Below are 11,069 nucleotides of genomic sequence, written 5' to 3'. Positions count from 1 at the left end.
TGTATTGCAATATCTAAATGCAAAAGGCAGAGATTATGCCACTGAAGCCTTAAGCAAATGCAAACTAGGGATTGAAGCACCCCTTATTTCATGATGGATTATAATATAGAGGGGACTCCTCAAGGCCTTGCGGCCCTTAATGAATGGGTGTGTTGTGGCAATTTTATGAGCGCCTCCTCTGTATTTGTTGAAAGGGAGCTATATATGATCTGAAGACAGGTCAGCAGATGCACCTCCCAGCTGGAGATGAGTTGCCATCCTAATGAATATTACAAAACATGCATTTTCTGTTTCTTTTTCCATACTTATTTTTTAAACAGGGAATGAATGCCATCCAAACTAGAGTTCACCAAGCACCATCCTGTCCTCGGTCTAATCCCTGTTAACACATAATTAGTTTAATAAATAATAATAGATTGTCCCCTGAGTTCCCCCGTGTATGTCTTTTATATATATGTATATATATATATATATATATATATATATATATATATATATATATATATGTATGTATATATAAAATCTGCCTTTTAAACTGTAAGCTCTTTGGAGCAGAGACTTTCTTATTTTTGTGTCTTGCACAGTGCTGAGAAAATAGTTGGCAACAGACAAATAAAAATAATAATAGAGGTCAAAAGTAAATGTCACATCATGTTCATGTTGCATCAAAACTTCGAAAAATGGTAAGACAGCAACATTGCATCTTTTCACCACACAGCTCCCAAGTGTGCTTTGGGACATATACACATCTCACAAACTCTCCCCCTGTGACAAAGAGTCACAATATAGCTCGGAAAAATTAATCTAAGGTGCCCCTGGATATACTAGAGCAGGTGACAAAAACTGCAACCCAGTTCTAAGCCTAGTCAATCATTCCAGCTGCTCCTAAATGTTAAGCACCACTAGCTAGTGCCCATCAGCAGGGCTCTTCAGTTCCTATTTGTCTGTCTCTTTCACAGGAACCCAGGACTTCAAGCCCATACCCTCACTAGCTTCCTGTTTCTATTGCATTGAGATGGGTGGAGGTGAATGGGAGGGTCCATTTATCCTGAACAGAAACCATCCTCCACTTTCCTCTTCCTCCTCCTCCCACCTAGACTGAGCTGACTCCATCTTGGTCGACTCTCTAGCCTGTCTGTTTATCACTCTCTCCATGCTTTCCCCTCTCCCTCCTCCCCTCCTCTCGTCATTGTCCGTAATAGACGACGCGGCGGTAGCAAGCAGCAACGTGCAGCGGCGGCGGCAGCAAGTAGCTCGTTCTCTTTATAAACCCCGCTGTATTGCCCGGATGTGAATGGATTACAATGTATCTTTCAGGGAAACATATTATTACCAATGTCTCCATGGGGGAGTCAATGATGATGATGAGGAGCGATCTGTAAACTTGGGACAAGTTTAAGACTTTAAAAAAAAAAATAACCGAGGAAGGACAGAGGGAACACATCCCACGACCACCACCAAGATTTGTATTAGTTTGTGAATAACCATGTGTTTATAAACACAAAAGAGGGAAAAGTTACTTGGATTTTTTTGGCTGGCTTTTATTTTTGTTCTGTTTGGGTGGGAAGATTTTGTGACACTTGTTTCGTGGTGGTGAATCCAAAAAACAAAAACAAAGCCAGGTGTAGAGTTCGTTTAAATCGCTGAATAACCCTGGACCAGGACTGAGAACCAGTTAAAGTACTTTTTTTTGCTTTGTTTTTGTTTTTGTTTTGGGTGGGGGGCTCAAACCTATGTGAGCTAATAAAGCACTTTCGCAGAAGATTTCTCTCTTTAAAATAGATATATATTTCCTTGGACTATTGTGAACATATCTGTGGCCATTAAGGTAAAGTTGCAATTTGCTGTTAGAGTAACTTGTGTGATTTTTTTTTTGAATTGTTGATCCCGTTGTTTTATTTTTTTAAAAAGTACAACTTATGCAATGTGTAAATGCAAACTGAAAATACACTGTAATAGGGTATGTATGCAGGGTAGCTCTATGTAGGAACTTATATTGTTCAACGAGCAATCTACTGAATTTAGTGCTTTGTTTCCTGCTGGAAAATGAAGTCAGGGTTGAGATTTTGGAGTATATGGGGCCTGTAGCAGCAAAAATTGAAGTAAAAGTATAACATGCTTTAGGGGTGGAGTGGGAGGGGTCCGCTGGCATGGTCCCCGGAAACTTGAGTGTAAAAGAAATCAAATGGTTGACCCCCCCCCCCCAAGGTTTGTAGCAATACTCTCTGTAAATTGAAACCCAGCATGTGAAATGTAGCGTTAGGTACAAAAAAAAAATCATAACCGAACCAAAACAATTTAAAAAGATAAGCTGGATAATAGGGTGGGGGGGTGATATACTTCTTGGCAAAGTCTTTCAATCACGTGTGTATTTGCAGCATAGTATAAACTTGCTTTGCCATGTGTATGTGTGCGAGCTGAAGAAATTTAAAGTATAATCAATTTAAAAGTGCTTCGGACGGGGAGGAAATCGGCAACAATTTGACTGGGATTTCAGGCTACATGAGCTGCGGGTATGGAGGAAAATGAGGTGCCCGCTTTGCGTTTTTTCTTTCTGGAGGTGTTACTGTGAAAGCAAATCCCAGAGCCAGGGGAACGTGCTCTTTCTGCTGCTGCTGCTTTGTCCCCTTCCCTTTGCTGAACTTGCAGTCCGGCTTGTTTTGGTTTGTTTGCGGGGTTTTTTTTTTCTTTCTTCTCCTTCCCTGCCTCTCGCTTTCTCCTAAGGCAGAAGGAGTTTGGTTCGGAGTCGGAGCCCTGCCGTGTCTCTCTCGCTCTTTAGTGGCGGTAGCGGTGTGTGTTTGGCGAATGCCGTGATTCTAGCAATGAAACCCAGAGCCCGGTACTGTTCTTGGAAGGGGAGTCCCTCCTCTCCTCTCTCGGGCGGTAGGTACCGGAGCTAGGCTAGGGTCGATCGGTGGCCGGCCGGTGGGCATGGTGGAGCTAAGCTCGGATCTGTGGGCTCGGACAGGAGCTGCTGGAGGGGGCTCGCTCACCACGCGGCTTTTTATTTTTGAATGTATTTATTGATTTGTCTCCACGGGGGCTGCGAGCTCTTTATGGAGCGAGCCTCCCTATGCCCCCCTCCCCCCGGGCCCGTTGCCCACTTTAAAGGAACTGATGACTTTGCAGAGAGGCCTGGGGTGCTTTGATTATTTTCTTTTTTTAACTATCCTCTCTTTCATAGACGAGGGATTTGGTCTAATTGTCAAAGCCTGAATTCGCCCCCCACCCCATCCCCTTCCACTCCACCCCCAACTCTGGTTTCCCTTTGCACCCGGCGGCTCTTCACTCTAAAGAGTTTGTGTCTTTTTTTTTTTTTTTAAATTCCTTACACGCTGCTTTACATGGAAGGAGGAAAAGGAAAAAAGTTGGGAGCGGATGGCTGTAGTTTCTTCTCTGCGATTCTCATTCATTCCTCGCTGAACCTCCTGTTGCATAAATGATGCGCTGAGAGCGTGGCTCTATTTTTTTATTTTTTTGGATTTGGGTTTAGAGTGTGGATGTTACCAGGTTTCGATCTTCTCTTTGGAAATACAATATCGTCTTTTTTGTTGTTGTTTTTGCTGCCCCTCCATCTTTTTTCCCTCCCTTCTTCTCAACTCCCCCTCCCCAATCTACCCGCCCCCCCCCACCAAAAAAAATCCGATTGTGTTTCCTCTAAGGCTCGGGACTGGGTTTCTGATTGCGGTTATTTCCATGTTTCTAGGTTTGTGTGATTTTGCTAAAATGCATCACCAACAGCGAATGGCTGCCTTAGGGACGGACAAAGAACTGAGTGATTTACTGGATTTCAGTGCGGTAAGAAACAACGGTAGAAATTAACAACAGCTGTAAAAAATATCTTCTAGCTGATCTGTTAAACTAAAAAAAACCAAAAAACCAAAAAAAAACCAAAACAAAACTGTGATCTAAGTACATTGGGTAATTTGTAATCAGCAGCTAGACCCATGGTAAATATGCTCGCTTAAAAAAAACAAAACAAAACAAAAACAAGGGTCTTATTATATTTGTACGTGATGGGAGATGCAATCTTGTTCCTAGCTTACTTTTAATGTCATGGATGTCCAGAAATAATTTTTACAAAAAATCAACCCTCCTAAAAATGGACATTTCTCATCATTAGTTAATATTAACAGTAATATAATACTATTACTCAACACTTATGTACATTATCAAAGTGTTGATGGTACATGAACTAATTAATTACTAATTAGTTACGTATATTCTACTTTCAGTTCTTCCCTTGTTTCATTTTTTTGGCACATTGAGAGTGCAAAGAAATCCACAACTGCCTCAGTTTAAAGTTTTCACTGAAATCTCAGATGGCGTCTGCTGTCGTTAAACCTGTTTAAATCTTTCCTGAGGACCCCCGGATAGATGGTGCTTTTTTAAAGTACTTTTTGTCTCTTTGGGTTTCTTGTAAATAGCCTAGTTTTGAGGGCAAACGTTAATCTGGATGTGTGCACTTGTCTAGTTTTATTCACCCCCCCCCAAACCCTATCCTTCCTCTCCCTTCTCATCCCCTCCCCCCTTCCCCACAATGTGTCAGTAGCATTTATTTAAGGAAAAAATCAGTTTGGTGTAAGGTGCATGTATGTTCTAAAAAGAATCTCAACACTACCACAAAAATCAAAACCACCTTGTAAATGAGGCTATTTCAGTCTTCTGCTGCTGCTGCTCAAGACTTTCCTTTGGAGCAATGGCTTTGGGAAGTTTGGCCAGGAAATGTAGCCTGAGGCAGCTTTGCAGCCTCCTCTTTGCTTGTTGCACTTTTCCCATTTGTTCCTTCGCTTTTTGCAGGCTCTGACTCAGGGAAGGTGCGTATTATCCACTAGACACGTCGAAGAAGAGGGAAACCAATTAGGGTCGAAATAAATGCTGGAGAGAGAGAGAAGGGGGAGGGGAAGAGAGAGATTGAGAGAGAGAGAGAGTCTTGCTTCAAATTGCTCTCATGTTAGAGAGGAAATGAGAATTTAGGGCAGGTGGCACTTTGCATTATTATTATTTGGGTTCACATATGACAGGCAAATCCTAAAACGGGATGGAAATGGACATTGCTACATTTATGGCCAAGGTTTCAACAAAAACTTTTTTTCCCTTGCCTTTGTCAGAATATGAGTTTGAGTGGGGATTGTTCATTACTAAGTTTTGGTAATATTGTTGGGGACTGTGATTTTGCCAAATGTTAGTTATATTGTTTGGGACTCTAATGAGCCTAATTAAAAAAAAAAAGGTGGTAGTGATAAGGGGCAGGGGGTGGGATTGTAAGAAATACTGTACCATTTTTGGGTCTCAGATGGATGATTCATATTAAATAAACTATTGATGTCCTTTTGTAGAGAATGCGGAAGGAACTTTGGGTTAACAATGAAGACAAAATCTCCTGTTTTCCAGCAGTAATGTTTCTTTGTTTCTTATAGATGTTTTCACCTCCTGTGAGCAGTGGGAAAAATGGACCAACTTCTTTGGCAAGTGGACATTTTACTGGCTCAAGTATGTAAAATCTTTGCTTAGCATGCAATTAAAATATTCGTAGTTATTTATTTACATGTATTATGTCTGTTTTGGTTGTGTTTTGGAGATCACATTCCTTGAGCGCTATATAAAAGCTGATATTACTATTATTTCGACAAGTCTGATTGGAACATTTTCAAATATTCCATACGTTTGTTATTGTAAATAAAAAAAATCAACAGTATAATTGTTCAAAGTGAGCTAGGTTAAATCTCGTTTTTAAAAAAATCAGAGGGAGAATGTTTTGTTTAAAAATTGGAGTTTCTGAGTTTCTATATGAAGAACGATAACCAAAACAGCTAGGATAAGACTGAGTTTGTAAACAGAAATAAAGCCTCTTTTATTAAATTAATTAAATAAATAGATAGGAATCATACTAGAAAGGTTAGCCATACTAAAGCAAAGAATTCTTAATTTTAGAAGTTAATGTTTACTGATTGAATAATTTTGATCAACTTGAAATCTCAAAATTTTTCTTTTTAATTTAATACACTAATACTTTTTCTTTCCTAATGTTTTTACTCCTTTCAAAGAGTCTCCTGAAATTCACTGAGTATTATCATTATCATTATTATTAATATTATTTATTATTTATTGTAGTTGTAGTACATGGGCGACTTTTTCATCTAATAAATATAGGATCCTTGTTGGTGACACATTATATATGTGTATCTATGTATATGTATATATCAGAGTTTTTGCAACAGAACACCTGTACAATGATTGTCTGGCAATTAGAGAGGAGTTTTATGTCGGAAATTTTTTTATATGCCTGACTACTTCAAATTAGACACATTTAAATTTCTTTATTCTTTTGCCTATTCCATTCCATTTAAGAGGGTTTCCTACATTGCTGCAGGGAGTGTTTTGGATGTGTCACAAATACATCTACAGTTAAACAGTTGCAGTGTCTTAAAAGTACTGGCAATTGAACATAACTGTACAATGTACCTAACAGTATTGTATACAGAATACTGCTCTAAATCAGATAGTAAATTTGGACTAGTCTTTACTGCAAACTGTTACTGGATATCTATATATATATATATTACAAGTCATTGCATGTAGTTTCATGTCTGGTATTTTCAGTTTGTACTCAAGTAATTAAAGAAACTTCTTCTGTGCATTCAGTTTAACCATTTTTATGAAATGCACTGATACATTAATTAACTTTTAATTTCTAAAGAAGGACTTTATTACCATTAATTTGAAGTTAGTCTGTATTATACAATATTTATGTCATATTAGCTGCCACTTAGAGTTATTAAACTCTATTTTTTAAGTCTCCTCTGATAATATTTAGATTTTTTTAAAATAATGAAAAGATATTTATGATTTTTCTTCATAAATATAGATATTTTTTCAGTGTAGTGACTTTGGAGATTTTACTGATCTCAATACCTTTGTTGTCATAGTTTGCCTAGTATCTCTTATGTTAAAGTACGTAATCCTATTTTTATAATTTAATTGACAATAGCTGTTTTTATTGAATGTATAATATTCAATACATTTGTTTTCGTTGGACAGAAGTGTAAAGCGTTTGTGCCAGACAAATCAATTTGTCATGCTTATACATAATCAATGCAGTAGCTAACTCTGGGCTAGCAGCAATTGACTAGATTGTTATTTTAAGAAATTTGTCTTATGCTTCAGCTATGAAGTCAGTGTGATAAAAAATAAAGGATAAAAATTCTATACATTTAGTGAAATTGAGTTTTAGAGTGTTTATATTATGACTGAAACTGAAACTATGGAAATAACTTTGGTGCATCATTTTTGACATGGAAATGATTTAATGAACTGAGGTAAGTCAGTAATATTAAGGTGTGGACCATTTAAAATAACAGCTCTCTTTGAAATTCTTACTTAATCTCACTCTGTGCTAACATGCATATGCTTAAATATACCAGTTTGTGATAGAAGAGGGTAGAATTGCCCTACCTGATAAATAGAAATATATATTAGTAGATTTTATTCACAGTGGTGTGAAGAACAATGTACACTATTTGTGTAAATAACTTGCAATTTACTACATAAAAATCTCCTGTTTGGTCATTAGACAGGGAATTTAAAATGAATATTCATTGGTTCCCAAAAAAGATGTCAATGACCACATGTTAAAAGTATTGTACCCAATGCACTAAATTGTATATCTGTGGCCTGAAGATATAGTTGTATAAAGAAAAAGTGTAGATATTGTTTCATGGTGTTCCTGCTAGTCAGTTAGCTGTGAATAGTAGTGCCTTGGAAACTGCTGCAAGAGATGTTTTAGATAAATGAATATTCAGCAGCATTAAAAAAAGTGATATTAGTTATTCAGAAATATAATTTATTGTCTCAATTTTTTTTAACTATCAGAATTTGTTCAAAACTGAGACATATACAGTTTACTTTTTCTATTGGATAGATGAACTTAAAAAGTTTTAGTAGACAATGACATTCCTATATAAAGCTGATATTTCTTGTGTTGAAGAGGCACAGATGTCGTCATCCGTCTGTGTTGACTTGAAACTTCTCAGTACAAAAATACCCCAAAGAAAAGTAGTCCCATGTAGTGAGGTGAAACCAACTGGGTTTTGCAAAGTGTGGTAACGTTTAATCTTGAAGTCATCTTATAGCTTTTTACTCATTTAATACACAGTGCTCTGTTGTGATTTGTAGTGTGTGAATGGAAATAAAGTAGAGCCATATTTCCTTTAATCTTTAATTTCACAAACATGGATTCTTACCACCTTAAGAAATGGTGAGGCTGCAAGGGAGAAAGGAATGTAACCTGAGCCACAGCCGTGACATTCCCATGGAGCATTTTTCACATGAAAGGTTTTTGTCAACCCAGTAAAGGACCAGCAGCTTTTGTTTGATGTTTGCAGGTGTTCAGCAGAGAGCACTAAAACAATTCAGCCATGCTGGTTCAGAGGCTCTGTGACCTTAACAGGGGGAATTGGTGAGGATTGGAATTATTTTTAAGAAAACTTACCTAGAGTTATTTCAACTTGTATGTTGAATTTGTAAAGTGATTTAGTACCTGCTAGCCAATGGTCTTAAACCAAAATGAGAAAGACACATGTCCATTTGAATTAAGCCTTATTAATTTTTAGGAGAGGATGGCAAAATAACAAAATCTGCTTTTCCAACATTCTAAAATATGTTTTGAATATCTGTCATGTCCTTCGTTTATATCAACTCTCTACAGTAAAAACTGTTAGTTAGCAATGAGAGTGTGAGATAAGAGAGAGACAATAATTGTTTGTACTTGATTTTGAAATAGATTTTGATACAGACATGATATTGTTGGTACGAACAACTTGTTAGATCTAGGACATTGGTCACATCTGGCACAATTCAGATTTCCAGCTATTATATGGTGGTTACAAAATCCCTCTCCCTCCCAGTTGTGTTAAATTTTGGCTGCTTCTTCTTCTGCTAGTATTTAATTTTACCTACATTTTCAAGCATCTATTAAAGATTGCTCACGGTATGTCTATTTGAGTATTGTGTGGATGAGAACAGCAATAGAATGAATTAAACCTTAGGATTGGCATTGTGCGAAAAATCTTCATTAGCATAGACATCACTGAATATGTCAATTGATTTAAAAGATTTAAAAGCTTGCTTTTTTAATTTTGTCCCTAGTTTGATTAAGGTTGTCCTGAATTAGAAAAATAGTGATCACCAAATAATATTTCCTTAAGTAGAAAGACAGAAATTCAGTTTGATTTTGAAGTTATTTTTGACTTGGGCTGTGTTTGTGGGTAAATTGTAGCAAAATGTGAAGGGCTTTTAGCACAATTCATTCTTTGAGCATGCCCCTCTGTGATAAAGCACATTTTTTTATTATTAGTTGATCAGCAGGAAAACTTATACTAAATATAATATTTATCTTAAAAAGGATTTTGGTAGCTGTTGGGTCTAGTGCCACCTCAGTTTGCATCCACAGTTCCCATTAGTATCTGTAGGAGGTGTGTGTGTGTGTGGGGGGAGAGAATAGACACAATTGGGAGATTTTTATGAGGAGTGCTATTATTATTTTATTTTTTTTAAAATGCAGAATTACCGTTCAGCAGCAGAAAATAAAGTATGAGAGATTTTAACCATGCAGAGGAGTAGTTTTAATAACTGAGAAGTAGAAAATGGCATTGGTGTATGATTATATGTTGCAGTTAAATAGGTGCCCTAAAGGACTAGCTGTAGACATTCAAATTTGTAATGGATTAAGTTAAGAATCAGATTTAGAAAAATATTATTTAATATGGGCGTGGGCTTTAGTTGCATGTTGTGTCATGTTTATCAACTTGACACAAAACATTCCACCAATTTGGTGTATCGAGGCTAAAAAAAAAAAAAAAAGTAGCTGTAGAAATCGCAGACCCTTTGATCATTTAACCTGCCAGTCTTCACTACTGTCAGATTGTATTTGTGGATTGTAATCGTTTTCTCTAATTTTGTCTTTTGCTAATCTTTGAGGATTTAGCTACTCAAATACTCAAGAGCAACTACTTCCATATTTTTCATCACTAATGTTGTGTAATTATGATTAAGAAGAAAAAGAATGCTGGTTACCTCCCATCCTTCCAGCTATGTTTATGTATAAAGAGCTTGATCCTGCTCCCATTAGCCTCCATGGCAAATCTCCTGTTGGCTACACTGGAAGCAGGATAAGGCCTACGTTGTGGTATTTGAATTGGCCCTGAGATCCCATACTACCTACATTTAGGAGTAAATAGAGATTATTACCAAGCATGTACCTTATTTAATGTGCCAAAGGGAGTTTTATCCTATAAAGAGCATCATAAAGTAATTGCCATCTATAATTATTTGAATATATTTTAATATTTGAAACTAAATTAGTATCTTAATAATATCAGAAAGAAACTATGACCCCCTCTTAACTTCTGACGAAGTGGTCAGTGACAAACTGTAGCCTTGGAAGGTGATAGTTTAGGTAACAATTTACAAAAAAAGTTATGTAGAGTGCAGTATGGTGTTTATTATATTTGAAACTGTAATTTATACATGAACTTTGTTGTTAGCTAGTGTATCTATTTTTCTATTTGGTATGGGTTTGTTGTTTAATCATGATCAGGGTATACCTATCCCATGATGTATGTATGTATATGTGTAACCCCATGTATGTACTCTGTAGTTCTAAAACATATATTTTCACAGTCTGAGTGATAAAAAATTAATTGGGTCCAAATTCAGCCAGTGCAGCTTGAAAGAATCATGTGCAGCTGCCACGGGAGTCTGTAGGCCAAATTTAGCAGTGACATAAATGATGTTATAAGTTATTGAATGAATATAAGTTGGTCTGAAAAAGGTGCAAGTGTTAAACCAGTGTAACTTTCCCTGATCTGGAATTAAGCGGGTTTTCAAAACCAGTGTAACTTGCACACTGAAGGATACAGTAGAAAAAGAGATTATCAGGAGGGTGTGAGAGACAATAGGTTTTTTCTAATTTGATTTGTGCCCATACCACCCGCAGCCTGCTAGAAACCAAATTCACATTCCTTTTTGTCATAAGTCAGTGCAACTCCCGTCAACTGAATTTGATTCCC

At 36.9% G+C, this 11,069-nt stretch overlaps 1 protein-coding gene across 16 annotated transcripts in view; it reads left to right on the top strand.

Moving 5' to 3' along the window:
- The first annotated feature begins 1,173 nt into the window (after window positions 1–1,173).
- Window positions 1,174–11,069, top strand: part of TCF4 (transcription factor 4) — a 327,533-nt gene continuing 317,637 nt past the window's right edge. The window contains exons 1-3 of one of the 16 annotated variants that reach the window (XM_050944685.1): window positions 1,174–1,828; window positions 3,707–3,798; window positions 5,421–5,493. In XM_050944685.1, the coding sequence (XP_050800642.1) occupies window positions 3,727–3,798; window positions 5,421–5,493 (145 nt within the window). In that variant the 5' untranslated portion in view covers window positions 1,174–1,828; window positions 3,707–3,726. Of the gene's footprint in view, window positions 1,829–2,422; window positions 2,531–2,605; window positions 2,884–3,381; window positions 3,511–3,706; window positions 3,799–4,685; window positions 4,818–4,942; window positions 5,075–5,420; window positions 5,494–8,439; window positions 8,459–11,069 lie in introns of those variants that run through there. The other 15 variants (XM_050944686.1, XM_050944693.1, XM_050944682.1 and 12 more) reach the window with 15 other exon arrangements.

This window comes from Gopherus flavomarginatus, chromosome 3 (assembly GCF_025201925.1).
Source record: "Gopherus flavomarginatus isolate rGopFla2 chromosome 3, rGopFla2.mat.asm, whole genome shotgun sequence".
In the NCBI taxonomy this organism is placed as follows: domain Eukaryota; kingdom Metazoa; phylum Chordata; order Testudines; family Testudinidae; genus Gopherus; species Gopherus flavomarginatus.
This window is presented reverse-complemented; position numbering and strand designations above follow the sequence as displayed.